The sequence below is a fragment of the Cetorhinus maximus genome, chromosome 22, assembly GCF_964194155.1.
Source record: "Cetorhinus maximus chromosome 22, sCetMax3.hap1.1, whole genome shotgun sequence".
In the NCBI taxonomy this organism is placed as follows: Eukaryota; Metazoa; Chordata; class Chondrichthyes; order Lamniformes; family Cetorhinidae; genus Cetorhinus; species Cetorhinus maximus.
In genome coordinates, this window is record NC_135900.1 from 26,822,154 (window position 1) to 26,837,555 (window position 15,402).

Here is a 15,402-nt window from a genome sequence, read left to right on the forward strand (position 1 = left end):
TATGCCCCTTAATGACCATGCAGTTTAAAAAGCCCTCTCTTAAACAGAGAGACTCTGATGAGTCACCAGCTGACTTAGCTTTCTGCAACAGTAATTAACATTAATTAAACCAAGTGTTTTCAACTGATTGACAGATAACTGCCAGGCCAGACTGGCCCCTGTTCAACAAGGCAATTTAACTTATTTGAATGTTAGTTACTCCTACTTTTAGGCCAGGGTCTGACTCGTAATCTAAAATGAAACCTGAGAAAGACTTATCAGTTGAATTCCCACTTTGAATCAAATTCCCAAGTACTCACTCTGTCTTCGTCTCGCTCAGGCATAGTCTTCCTTACTGACCGCACCACTTACTGTCAGTTGAAGTGCTTTAAGATTTCAAATTTCTCATCCTGCAATTCAGATCTCTTGCCCCTTCTATCTCTGTAACCTCCTCTACCCCACAAACCTCCTAGGTCTATATGTTCCTCCAATTCTGGCCTCTTTCACTCATCCGATTTTTATCACTCCAACATTGGCAGCTGTGCCTTTGGCTGCCTAAGCCCCTAAGAAAAAGTGGTATTTCACAATTGGCTGCCTAGCATAAGAAAAACAAGTTATGATTTAATACCTTTTAAAATAGACAAATATAAATGGTGAACTGCTCAGATTTTATTCAAAGGGATGGCTTACATGCAATTGAACAAAAATGTTTTTACAGAATAGGACGTCAACCTATGAACGCTCAAATAATTACAAGAGAGGTATTGTATTAGAAAAAAGGATAAGACGACAATCCTTCATTGAATCCATGCCTGATCTAAAATTGCTTTCTCCCAGTTTAGCATCAAATTTCAATTTAAAGCCTAAAGAGAAGTTTTAAACAATCTAATTTCAAACCAAAAAAGTCAGACAAAAAACGTTGCAGGATTCTGAGTCTGGATTGATGCCCATTCCAATTTATATTTAAAAACTATTTGCCCAAGAGCGCCCTCAAGTCCCCTCAAAGAAAAACTATACAAATTGACTATAATTACTCAAAATTATCTACATCATACAATGAATATAAATATGATCCATCAAGAACAAAATCAGACAATAAATCAGCAAGTCTATACACAAAGTGCACCCCTTCATTAAATTTCAGTTAGACATATTAACATCCTTTTCTTCAATAATCCTCATGATTACTTTTTGTTAAGTGATTGCAGGATTTGAAGGATATGCAAGAATAGATTAATGATATCCAAGTACAAATTAATTGAAGCCAGTACATATTCTTCAGGTGAAAGTTTGTGCATCAGTATGTGTGTGTCATAGATGATAAAGCCACAGAAGAGGAGCGCTCCCGCACATGCAAATACAAGCTCCACTGTATCGCTCAAGAAGAACAGCTAAAGCAAATTAAGAGACAAACGCATTAGTAATCTTTTTATGGTTGATATCATATGAAAAGTGTGAAGCATTTGTCTACAAAATTATGCTATTAGTATTCTTTCCTTGTAAATTGTACATAGTTAAAACCAGGCCTGTCATTACTTACATTTTTTCTACATTAAAGACACTATGTAAAAGTTCCAAGGTATACAGAAACAGACCCAGCTTTTTTTGAATATCCCCAGTACAGAAACATTGAGGCATATCTCTGACAGGCACCCTGACATCAAGTGATGTTCCAGCACCAAGTTATACAAATAGGTCAAAGATTGTTTGAGTCCAATCACTGCAAATCAGGACTAAATATAATCCAACTGGAGAGTGCAGATAATCAATCACACTTTATATTGCCCCTTATCAATATTAAAAATCAATCTCCAAGCACCATTGACTATGGTATGTCAATGTATTTTTCCTTCCTTACTTGTCCAGACAATGCACTGGGTTATTTTCACCAGAGGAATCCGAACCAGTTATGACTTCTGTCAGTGCTTTAATACTGTTAGATACACCAGAGTATAGCCTTGCAGCAGGACCTTGAAGCTGGTCCCAATGAGTGCTAGCAAAGAATATGTAAATCTCATAAAAAGCAAGAAAGGATTTATAAGGCGCTGGTTAAACAATTGAAAACATCCAACTGATTCGCTTATATGAACTAATGTCTCTAGCCACACATTTGTAATAAAATCCACATTAAAAATTATTACGATTTAGAGCAACTAATTTAGTTACAATTTAAACCAACCAATACTTACTCTTAACAACCCAGCCAGGATCAAAATCCACAGACATGCAAAGAGACTAAAGACAAGACAAAATAAAAATATTGGCATTTAGTCTCATAATCCTGTGTCGATTACATGTAGACATGTACTCTAATCATAAATTCTATTTGGCAACTCAGGCTAAGTTTCATCATAGGACTATGGAAAGTGTTTTTGATATGGCACATAGGTAATGCCCATGTTTTATAGTGAGCGTTTGGTAAAACCCCTATAAGTTATAGGAGTATACAAACCATTTATTAACAGTACATGAAATCATGAAGGTGCAATTTTGCATTTTTGTAAAAGGAAGTGTTACTCTCAGATTAAATGTATCAAATCATTTCAATTTGTAGCAAATTTGGCTTCTGAATTGAATCTGGAATTACTGTTATAAAATCTCACACTGTGCTACATGACACGTTTCCAATTTGGTAATTACAAAGAGGTATTTACTAGGACTGAAACTGCTTTTGTCCATTTAACATATTTTAATAGTCTAATGGTAGTGTTCATGAATACTCTAGCACTCCATCCAACAACACCCAATGGCTCTTTAACAATAACCCTCATCAATGCAAGTAGTTACACAATAGTATAAATCAACATGACTACTATAGTCAAGACCTCCATAATGTTTACCTGTAATGTACTAATAAACAGAAACTTATGTTGTAAACATAAATAGGGGCATAAAATTTGGCACTCTTCACTTCTCCTTCTGAAAGTTGTAATTTATGAAACAATTCCTTTGGCACATGAAGCACTTCAGTACTTTATCCAAGATGCAAGTCTGAGCGAATTTTGGCAGGATGTGCAACTGCAAGGCAGCATAGATGACTCTAAGTCTGTCCTGAACCAACGTCCACTTTCACAGTACATATACTGTTTCTGCACTTTGTGCAGGGCTGTTAATTAAAATAATTAAAGCTAGTTTATTGTTGTAACCATGATTAGCTGGCACCTAAAACCTTAAAGCTCCTATCATTAGAGTCAATCGTGTGAACTGAAGTGCCATAAAGTGAACAGAAGCAAGCCAAATGGAAATTTCTGAACTCAAGCCAAATCACAGGAGTAGGTGTAAGAGTAGGCTAGAGAACAAATGTCTTCAGGTCACAATGGAACAGATTACTGTGGTTAATTATTCCCAGTTATATAAAAAGCAAGTTATCTGAAAATTTCATCTGGAAAAAGAATGCAGGCTACCATAAGATCCTAAAATAAAAAAGGGCATTATGCCGAACTTCTAAAATATATCCAAGTCTTTTTTCCAGTGCACATACCCTGCTCCATATTTACTGAAGTCTCTCTTTGACTGAAACGTGTAGACAGTCAATGCAACGAATACAGCTGTTGTAAGAATGAACGCTTGCAGAACCACTGAATAGTCATAAAAGGTGACTAAAATAAAAAAAAGTATTTAAAATATGGTTATCACAGAACTTCAAGGCAGATACTACACAATATCTCTGAAGCAACACTTGATTTACTGCAGTATCCTACAGAAGTTATCCCACAGGATTAAGCACAAATTGATTGATTAAGACAAAAAATTCCATACAGGTGAACAAAAGGTACAGTGGAACTCTCGGATTTCAACTTGTGAAATTAAAAGTTATGCTGCTTTCCTATGAGCTACTATGGAACATAACCAGGTCATGTCGCATAGCATTCTCAAATAAAGTAACCTAACAGAGTGTCAACAAGAGCTAATTAAATTTTGCTAAGGAATGTCAGATGACTATTGGTGAATCTGAATATCAATACAATCTTAGCTATTTTGGTCAGCCAGAGGTCTAACATATATATAAATCCATTATGATGTGTAACAGTCTCCAATTCAAGTTATTGGAAAAACTACACTCATCCACAAGTGTTTGGTTTACCTAAAATACTGTATACACTTTCTCTCCCCCTAATTTCCCTGTATCCATAGAACCAGGTGCAGGTTGGAAGAGGTTAGACTTAGAAATTCCCAAATGTGCACAGGGTTACATGGAATTTAACAAGCTAAAACTACAATTTAGCAAAGTAGAGCACTGTTAACCATGTTGTTGCTTGTCTGGCTAGGATTACCTGATCCACTGGGGTTCTCTGGCACTATTGCAGGAAAAATTTAAGTTCCATGCTGACGGATTCTGTTGATCCATTATATCAGAGTATTGTGACTCTGTTTGATTCAGATTGTTACTAAGATTACCACTGAGGATTAATTTGGTTACCAAATATATTGTCTTGGAATCATACTAATACCAAGGATCACCACAACCACCTCCCATCCAAGGAATTATAAACCAGGAAAATTAAAGAAAATTTCACTCAATGATATTTTCATATCAAACTTTCCCTGATCATATTTTAGTAGCAAAACAATCAAAGATGTCATATGAATATTCATGTCAACAATGGTGGCAGTTTTACTATTTCAAACAAAGTACCCATTACTTGAAAAAATCCATGTGACTTAAATCAAAATGTTACATCTTCCTGCAAGCAAGAGCTAAAATTGAGAAAAAGCCCTTACCAGCAGCAGCCACAGCCGAAGCTTCCAGCAGGGTCTGTAGAGAAAACATTTACTATACGTTTAAAAACACACATGCAGCTACAGTTTGCAACTCTCCACTTAAAAAACTGAGACAGAAATGTCTGTATAAAAATCAAAACCAGAATGTGATAGTTCTGTATATTTATGCAATTTGTAATCATCTTCTTGAATTCTCTGACCGAAGGCAGGTCCGATCTACAGCACCACGACCTCCATCACAGGTAGGGCAAGGAGGCAGGTCCTAAATTTACCCCAGCCAGAAAGGGGAAGGATGCCTATGCTATTGGCGCCAATCTGATCCACAACAGCAGGCCAGCCAATTGAGTGAACCAGTCCTCCCAAGGCGTCCAAATTACTGTGGCAACATATACTTTTACATGTTGTATCCTGGAGTTATGGATAGTGATGGTAGAAGCTCCAACTTTCTTTCCATCTTAAGAGCAGACCAGGAATCTCTCCCGCTCTGTAGTGGGATTTGAACCCGGAGGAACGCTACCCACTGTGCCATAAGATCTCCCACAGTTCATAATAGTAAACATTAAAAATGGAACCCATCTTTCCACACCTGACAGTTGTCAGTCCTGGCAGTTGATGAGTACTGCGCAACTGAACTAGGTTCAAGTGCTGTAGCTGAAATTAGATTTATATCAGCTACAAACAACATCACACTTGGAAAGCCTGGCAGTTTCTCTACTTCTTTCTCCACAAATGCTGCCAGATCTGTTGAGATTTTCCAGCATTTTCTGTTTTAATTTCAGATTTCCAGCATCCATGGTATTTTGCTTTTATATAACTTGGAAAGTCAGTTCATCTCTTACCAGACTTGGTAATAACTGGTTTAAAATGGCTATTTTAAACTTAAAAGGATGGATTCCAAATGCTATTGTTAAAGTATTATGTTAATTCATTACCTTGCTGTGCCATTTGGATTATGTAGATCAATTAACTTGTAAATGCATATGACTGTCACTTGTTAAGATATTACATTTATTCAGCAATAGGAGAATGTGGTGAGCTTCCCTTGTGATCTTCAGTGAATTATACACTTCAATTCAGGGGCAATTTCTAAACCCAGACTGGTAAATCTACAAGGATGCCAGTTTCAGTTCATAGGAGACTCAATCTGCTTCCAGAAATTACTTTTAGCCTTGAAGAAGAATGTATTGGAGAAATAGTCTGAACAGTCAACAGTACTAAAAAAAAATGCAAAATCATTACATAAATTCGTCAACATTTGAAGTTTAGTGTAATGCTAACTTGAACATTACCATAAACTCCTATATTGTAATTCAAATCTGAGAAACAACAAAACCTCAACATAATTCTCATAGTTCACTGATTTTATGAATGGAAGCCAGGACTTGCATGTTTTCAAATATATGTAAATTGCTTAATCTTATTTATAAGAACAAGATTCCAGTTTTCCATGAGTATTAAAAATATTTACAGAAATTAAACAAGGAGCATCTGCGTATTCAATGATTCTATGGGAGCATGTTTTGCTAGTGTTTTGCCAGGTTTCTAAATTAAGCATTACACAATTGAATCTCACAATAAGAGAAATTGGCTAGACAAACTTTACTTTCGTATGGGTCCAGGCATTTGATAACAACAGCTTAACTTGGCGACATGGAGTTAGAAAGTCAGTATATGATCTCAATTCAATTATTTTGTTGAGTACTTACAAAAGCAAACAGGAGATACAGATTAACGGGATGCTGATGTCTGTAGATTGCCAGAGCAATTATTAGACCCAGGGATCCTAAACATGCTACCAATAGCAATGCGGGACTAGAATAGGAACAAGCAATAAATTAGAAGTGCACATATAACAAAAAAAAGTATGCCTGCTTTTAATAAATTTGAAATCAGTTTATTATACAGTGGCAGTCTGCATTAGAAGAACAATTGCAATCAATTTCAATTTTAGAACTGGAATTGAGTTGGCTTAAATTACTGTCTCTGGAACGGTCACATCAGATATCACCTTGGTCAAAACAAAGACAAAATAATTCTGGGAAAATATTCCCTAATCCATTAGTATGTAATTTATATTATGTAACTATAGGAGTTACCTTCCATGAACAACATCCTTGACTGTATCACTATACATGAACACTGCAGACGTCACAGTAGTAAGAATAATCTGGACAGACAAAATGCTGTACACCTTCCGCAGAAACCCTGTCACAAGGAAAGAACTGACATTAAGCAGATAACATCTAGAAGCAACACAAGCATTATACATCTGGTGAATACTTGTTAATCTCACCAAACCACAATAGTGTTTTCACCCTTTGTCCTTGTCATTAGGGGTTAACCATTCTACATCTTCCACACACCTCTTCCACCTGCAGCTGATATTTGAACTATCACTCCCATGCCACCTTCCAGAATGTTTGGGGAGGTATCAGCTGTGGCTCAGTTCATAGCACCCTCGCCTTTGAATCAGAGGGTTGTGGGTTCATGTCCCACTCCCGGAAAACCAAGAACTGTGATTGTACTCGAAAGAAGTTGCAATCTCTGTTGGTAACTCGAAAGAGTTTCCAGAATGTTTGGTGATTCACAAAGAATTGCCTTGCGATCCACAACCAGTCACAAGACCCATGACATCCGAACACTTATAGCTCATAGGTTGTGATTCCTACTTCCTCAACCAGTCTTACCCCACCTAGTCACATATTTCACCGTATAACCTGAAGTTGTGTAGCCCTCATCACACCTTGGCCTTGTGAAGTGCCATAGGATTTTTAAAAAATATACGCTACAGAAGCAGTTGAAATGTATTTCTAATAGCAAGACTTTAAATATAACCGAGGGTCCCTGTAATACCCACGTGCAATAGATCTATTCATTACTTGAAAAACTATAGATTCCCACCTTCAGACAGAGAATAAGTGATTGTGCTATGATTTTTAGGGATGTTCTTTACGATTCTGTAGTACAGGATCTGAAACCTGGAGCAGTCAAGGGTTTCATCAGCCCTCCACATCCCCCTTCCTGATCTCTCCCTGCCACTTTCCTGCTCGCCATCTCCCCCTCCCCAACTTGCACTTTCCCCCTCCCACTACCCCCTTTCTCCTCCCCATATCTCCACCCTATCAGCCCCTGCTCCCTCTCCCCTTACGCCACCCTGTCCCCACGCTCCCTCTCCCCTCACACCGCCCGGTCCTCACGCTCCCTCTCCCCTCACACCGGCCTGTCCCCACGATCCCTCTCTACTTACACCACCCTGTCCCCACGCTCCCTCTCCCCTCACGCCGCCCTGTCCCCACACTCCCTCTCCCCTCGCGCAGCTTTACACCACCCTGTCTCCCTCTCAATCTCCCCTTACCTCGCCCTCTCATATCCCCCTGCCTACTTCCCCTCCCTTCCCCCCACTCTCCCCTCACCTTCCCACATCCCCTTGCCCTCCTTTCCCTCCCCCACACTCTCCCTGTCACCTTCCCTCTTCCCCCCCCATACTTTCCTCCTGTCACCTTCCCTCGTCCCCTCGCCATCTCCCCCTTTTTCCCACCCCGATCCCCTCCACCCCCTCTTCCCACCCTGATACCCTCCACCCCCCTCTTCCCACCCCCCCCTCTCCCACCCCACCCCCCTTTTCCCACCCCACCCCCTCTCCACCACCCTCCTTTCCCCACCCCGCCCTCCTTTCCCCACCCCACACCCCCCTCCCTTTCCACTCCCACTCCCCCTTCCCACCCCACACCCCCCTCCCTTTTCCAACCACCCTCCTTTCCCACCCCACACCCCCCTCCCTTTTCCAACCACCCTCCTTTCCCACCCCACACCCCCCTCCCTTTTCCACCCCCCCTCCACCCCACACCCCCCTCCCTTTTCCACCCCCCCTCCACCCCACACCCCCCTCCCTTTTCCACCCCCCTTTCCCACCCCACACCCCCCTCCCTTTTCCACCCCCCTTTCCCACCCCCACACACTCACCCTCCTTTTCCCCCCCCCTCCACCCCCCTTTCCCACCCCACACCCCCCTCCCTTTTCCACCCCCCCTCCACCCCCCTTTCCCACCCCACACCCCCCTCCCTTTTCCACCCCCCCCTCCACCCCCCTTTCCCACCCCACACCCCCCCTCCCTTTTCCACCCCACACCCCCCTCCCTTTCCCACCCCACACCCCCCTCCCTTTTCCACCCCACACCCCCCTCCCTTTCCACCCCACACCCCCCTCCCTTTCCACCCCACACCCCCCTCCCTTTCCACCCCACACCCCCCTCCCTTTCCACCCCACACCCCCCTCCCTTTCCACCCCACACCCCCCTCCCTTTCCCACCCCACACCCCCCTCCCTTTCCCACCCCACACCCCCCTCCCTTTCCCACCCCACACCCCCCCCCCTTTCCCACCCCCCCCACCCCCCTCCCACCCCACCCCACCCCCCCCTCCCTTTTCCACCCCCCTCCCCTCCCTTTTCACACCCCCTTTCCACCCCACACCCCCCTCCACCCCACACCCCCCTCCACCCCACACCCCCTCCCTTTCCACCCCACACGCCCCTCCTTTCCCTTTCCCACTCCCCCTCCCACCCCACCCTCCTTTCCCACCCCACCCTCCTTTCCCACCCCACACCCCCCTCCCTTTCCCACCCCACCCTCCTTTCCCACCCCACACCCCCTCCCTCTTTCCCACCCCACCCCGCCTTTTCCCACCCCACACCCCCGGGGGCTCCCTCCTTCCCACCCCACCCCTTTCCACCCCCCCTCCACCCTCCCTTTCCCACCCCCCCTCCACCCTCCCTTTCCCACCCCCCCCTCCACCCTCCCTTTCCCACCCCCCCCTCCACCCTTTCCCACCCCCCCTCCACCCTCCCTTTCCCACCCCCCTCCACCCTCCCTTTCCCACCCCCCCTCTCCACCCCACACCCCCATCCCTTTTCCCACCCCCCCCTCCACCCCCCCTTTTTCCCACCCCCCCTTTTTCCCACCCCCCCCTCCACCCCCCCTTTTTCCCACCCCCCCCTCCACCCCCCCTTTTTCCCACCCCCCCCTCCACCCCCCCTTTTTCCCACCCCCCCTTTTTCCCACCTCCCCTCCACCCCCCCTTTTTCCCACCCCCCCTTTTTCCCACCTCCCCTCCACCCTTTTTCCACCCCCCCTTTTTCCCACCCCCCCTCCACCCCCCTTTTTCCCACCCCCCCTTTTTCCCACACCCCCCCTCCACCCCCCCTTTTTTCCCACCCCACCTTTCCCCACCCCCACCCCCCTTTCCCCACCCCCACCCCCCTTTCCCCACCCCCACCCCCCTTTCCCCACCCCCACCCCCCTTTCCCCACCCCCACCCCCCTTTCCCCACCCCCCCCCTTTCCCCACCCCCACCCCCCTTTCCCCACCCCCTCCACCCCCCTTTCCCCACCCCCTCCACCCCCCTTTCCCCACCCCCTCCACCCCCCTTTCCCCACCCCCTGCACCCCCCTTTCCCCACCCCCTCCACCCCCCTTTCCCCACCCCCTCCACTTCCCATCTCTTCCTCCCCTGTCCTCAGCCCCTACCCCATCCTCCCCTCCGCCTCCTCCCCATCTACCCTCCCCCCCTTCGTCTCCCCCTCCCCCCCTTCGTCTCCCCCTCCCCCCCTTCGTCTCCCCCTCCCCCCCTTCGTCTCCCCACCCCGAGATCTCTCGCTCCACTCCCCCCCCGCACCCGGTCTCTCCCACCCCCCTGGCCGCTCCCCTAGCAGCTGGGGCCTGGGAGCGCCTGACGTCATCTCTCAGTCTGTGAAACGTCCCCATGTTTTGTTTCTATTTCCGACCCCCTCAGCTTTTTGTTTTTACCCTCTCACCCATGCGGATATCGAGGCTGGCAGACGCCACACTGCTGCCATAGTTGAAGTCATCCTCGATGGAGGATCTGGGATACGGATCCATTTCTTCTCCAAACAGCAGATCTCTCCGCCTCGATCGCGAGACGACGATCAACCACTTCCGAGGTGATCCTTGTGACCTTTGCTGTTGACACTGGCTAATCCCAGAACAGCTGGAGCTTTGTAAAGGTTCCCAAAAGTGAAACTCTCATCCACCTTATCCTTTTCTAAACCCGGATTAATTACAACACAAAATACTGCAGCTGCTGGACAGGTTCCATTTTGTTTTTTTTAAATGTTTGTTTTGATTCGTTTCTTTCTTCTGCCTTCACGTTGGGGTTGGGCGTTGGGGGAGGGGCATTCGGACGGTTGCTACGCAGCCATTGTCACCCGATTTACTCACGTCTATTGCTTCTTTACTGGAGCCATTACCACTCCCTTTGGCTTTTCCACTGCATCTCTGCCCTCCATCCTTTCTACCCCTCCTCCTGCTGCTCTTCCACTTGCTCAACACCTATTGTATTTCTACCTTTCCTCAGTTCTGAGGAAGGGTCGTCCAACTGAAACCTGAACTCCATTTCCCTGATCAGATCAGGGTGACCAACCGTCACATAGTTTGCGGGACCATCCTGTGTCCCGGGTTGTATGTTGTCAGTTCACTGTTTTTGATGTCATTGAGGGTTTTTGATGTCATTGAGGCCTTTGACTGGTGCGCATATACACAATATGCATCTGTGCATTCGCAATCCTCCCATTATCGGAGGATTTCAGCAGCAACACCCCACCCCTGGGTTCTGCAGCTCCCCAAACCTACCTCTGCACCCACCCCCCACACCCCACCATCCTCCCACCACCCCTACACCTCACCCCACGCTCCCTAACCACGACCCCCTACCCACTTCCTCCACGATCCCCTACCCACTTCCCCCACCCCCTCCCCTACCGCCTTCCTCACCCCCTCCCCTACCCCCCACCACCCACTCACTACCTCCCACCAACCCTGGTTTTTTTAAGAATGACATAAAGGCACCAATCACTCATAAGGGGTTGTGCAAAAAAGTTGTGTTCATTTATTTAAACTAGGCACATGAGAACATACATACATAGACAGAAAGCTTGACGACATCGGCAGCAGAGCTGTAGGCTGTGTGCTCAGCTCACAGGCCAAAGCAAAACTGATCACATAACACACTTCCCTTCTAGTGATGGCATGCTGCTATCCCTTAAAGGCACACGACAACAAAAACGTCCCTTAATTTTCCCCCTGAGAGTTAGTCACCCTGAATCAGATGCTGCCTGACCTGCATTTTTGATTTTTAATCCACGCTATTCTAAATCTGACCAGATTAGTCTAACCATTCTGTTCCAGACTGGTTCAATCAGTCTAACCCAGTGCAATAAAAAACTGACAGTTTATTTCTCTCACTCAATGCAGGTCAATTCAAAAGAAAGACTTGCACTTCCATAATGTCTTTCACAACCTCCAGTCAAAAAGAACAAATACATTTACCGAAGCCTCCAGCTGAGAAATGTTGACTTGGATTTTGTGATCAGCAGTGAATGAGCAGTGCTCATCATCACTACATTTGCCCACAGTTCTCTGGGCTTTTACTCTACAATTTCCTGTAATTAAATAGTCAAAACAGCACACCATCCTCTACAGGGGATCTGGGATTTATATGAACAGTGTGCTTTCTTAACCAATAAAATCAAAAAATCCTTAGAAAAACATGTGGAGTCGAAAACAGGAAGTACAAGTTGGAATATTTACTTCAATGTAAAATCACAGATAGAACTCAAATTAGAGACAAAGAAATGGGATTAAGACTCGCATAAGAGATTATTAGCAAAATAAACACAAGAAATTAGAGGTAACCTGATGACATGGGTTGGTAATCGGTTGGGAGGTAAGAGACAGAGCAGCAATAAAGGGAATGTTGTCTGATTGTTAGGTAATGAAAATTGGTCTTCAAGAGAGATCTGTAGTGACAGCTTTTCACCATATGCATGAACGACTTGGATGAAGGTATAATAAATTGTATATCCAAGTTTTCAGAGCAGGAAGTTACAAAGGGACATAGGGAAATTAATTGAGTGGGAAAATCTATGGCAGATGGAGTACAATGTCATAGAGTCATAGAGGTCTAGAGCACAGAAAAAGGCCCTTCAGCCCATCAAGTCTGCACCAGTGAAACAAGTACCTAACTATTCTAATCCCATTTTCCAGCACTAGGCCCATGTCCTTGTATGCCATGGCATCGCAAGTGCACATCCAAACGCTTCTTAAATGTTATGAGGGTTTCTGCCTCAACCACCCTTTCAGGCAGTAAGTTCTAGATTCCCACCACCCCCGGGTGAAAAAATTCTTCCTCACATCCCCTACTAAGCCTCCTGGCCCTTACCTTAAATCTATGCCCCCTGGTTATTGATCCCTCCACCGAGGGGAAAAGTTCCTTCCTGTCTACCCTATCTATGCCCTTCATAATTTTATACACCTCAATCATGTCCCCCCTCAATCTCCTCTGCTCCAAGGAAAATAACCCCAGTCTATCCAATCTCTCCTCATAATTAAAACTCTCCAGCCTAGGCAACATCCTGGTAAATCTCCTCTGCACGGTCTCTAGTGCAATCACATTCTTCCTGTAATGTGGATTCCAGAACTGCACGTTATACTCTAGCTGTGGCCTAACTAGCGTTTTACACAGTTCCAGCATAACCTCCCTGCTCTTAGATTCTATGCCTCAGCTAATAAAGGCAAGTATCCCATATTAATCACCTTATCTATCTGTCCCGCTACCTTAAGGGACCGGTGGACATGTATACCAAGGTCCCTCTGATCCTCGGTACTTCCCAGGGTTCTACCATTCATTGTGTATTCCCGTGCCATGTTTGTCCTGCCCAAGTGCATCACCTCACACTTATCCGGATTAAATTCCATTTGCCAATCATCAGCCCATTTGACCAGCCCGTCTATATCCTCCTGTAATCTAGGCTATCCTCCTCACTATTTACCACCCCACCAATTTTCATGCAATCCGTGAACTTACTGATTAACTCTCCTACATTCAAGTCTAAATCATTTATATATATCACAAACAGAAAGGGACCCAACACCGATCCCTGTGGGACCCCACTGGACACAGGCATCCAGTCACAAAAACACCCCTTGACCATCACGTCCTGCTTCCTGCCACTCAGCCAATTCCGGATCCAAATGGCCAAATTGCCTTGGATCCCATGGGCTTTTACCTTCGTTATCAGTCTCCCATGCAGGACCTTATCAAAAGTCTTGCTGAAGTCCAAGCAGACTATGTCAAATGCATTGCCCTCATCTACACACCTGGTCACTTCTTTGAAAAATTCAATGAAATTGGTCAGACATGACCTCCCCTTGGCAAAACCATGCTGACTGTCCTTGATTAATCCCTGCCTCTCCAAGTGTAGATTCATTCTGTCCCTCAGAATTGCTTCCAATAGTTTCCCACCACTGAGGTTAGACTGACTGGCCCTTCCTCCCTTCTTGAATAATGGTACCACATTGGCTGTCCTCCAGTCCTCTGGCACCTCTCCTGTGGCCAGAGAGATGTTGAAAATTATCGCCAGCACCCCTGCTGTCTCCTCCTTTACCTCACTCAACAGCCTGGGATACATTTCATCCGGGCCTGGAGATTTATCTACTTTTAAGCCTGCCAGACCACTTAGGACCTCCTCCCTTTCTATGCTAATTTCTTTAATTATATCACAGTCCTTCTGCTTGATTTCCATACCTATGTCGTCCCTCTCACTTGTGAACACCGAAACAAAGTATTCATTTAGAACCCTACCTACGTCCTCCAGCTCCACACACAAATTACCACTATGGTCCTTAATGGGCCCTAATCTTTCCCTAGTTATGCTCTTACTCTTAATGTACTTGTAAAATAACTTCGGATTTTCCTTTATTTTACCTGCCATTGTTATTTCATACCCCTTTTTTGCTCTCCTAATTTCCTTTTTAAGTTCCCCCCTATACATTCAGCTTCTGCTGTTTTAAGCCCTTGGTATCTGCCGTAAGCCTCCCTTTTTCTCTTTATCCAATCCTGTATATCCCTCGACATCCAGGGTTCCCTGGATTTGTTGGTCCCACCCTTTGTCTTTACTGGAATATATTGGCCCTGTACTCTCCCTATTTCCTTCTTGAATGAGTCCCACTGCTCTGACGCAGATTTACCTAAAAGTAGCTGTTCCCAGTCCACTCTGGCCAAATCATATCTGATCTCATTAAATTCAGCCTTCCCCCAATTTAGAACTCAGACTTCTGGGCCATCCTTGTCCTTTTCCATAACAACCTTGAATCTAACGGAGTTATGATCATTATCTGCAAAATGCTCCCCCACTGATACCTCTACCACTTGCCCGGCTTCAATCCCTAAAATTAAGTCCAGGACTGCCACCTTCTATGTACTAGTTTAAAAAGCTTTCCTGGATGCATTTTAAGTATTCCGCTCCCTCTAAATCTATCACACTATGACTAACCCAGTTAATGTTGGGGAAGTTGAAATGCCCCACTATTACTACCCCATTATTTTTACATTTCTCTGAAATTTGCCTACATATCTGCTCTTCTATTTCTCTCTGTTTGGGAGCCTATAGTACACTCCCAGCAATGTAATTGCTCTTTTCTTGTTTTTAAGTTCTACCTGTATCATTTGAGGATCCATCTAAGATGTCATCCCTCCTTACTGCTGTAATTGATTCCTTGATCAATATTGCGATACACCCTCCTCTTTTACCTCCTTCCCTGTCTCACCTGAAGTCCCTATATCCTGGAATATTGAGCTGCCAATCCTGCCCCTCTCTCAACCATGTCCCTGTGAAAGCAATGATACCAT

At 45.0% G+C, this 15,402-nt stretch overlaps 1 protein-coding gene across 2 annotated transcripts; it reads right to left on the reverse strand.

Moving 5' to 3' along the window:
* Nucleotides 1–628: 628 nt before the first annotated feature.
* Nucleotides 629–11,119, reverse strand: tmbim4 (transmembrane BAX inhibitor motif containing 4). Of its 2 annotated transcripts, XM_078567967.1 has the most exons (7): nucleotides 10,511–11,119; nucleotides 6,798–6,906; nucleotides 6,408–6,513; nucleotides 4,702–4,735; nucleotides 3,461–3,578; nucleotides 2,169–2,214; nucleotides 629–1,370 (listed from the first exon to the last, which is right to left on the reverse strand). In XM_078567967.1, exons 1-7 carry the CDS (start codon nucleotides 10,593–10,595, stop codon nucleotides 1,164–1,166), a joined length of 705 nt encoding a protein of 234 aa, XP_078424093.1. In that variant the 5' UTR covers nucleotides 10,596–11,119; the 3' UTR covers nucleotides 629–1,163. The 2 variants fall into 2 exon arrangements, with proteins under 2 accessions (XP_078424093.1, XP_078424094.1); XM_078567968.1 differs by lacking the exon at nucleotides 2,169–2,214 and having other exon boundaries at nucleotides 1,216–1,370; nucleotides 10,511–10,765.
* Between the last annotated feature and the right edge of the window lie 4,283 nt (nucleotides 11,120–15,402).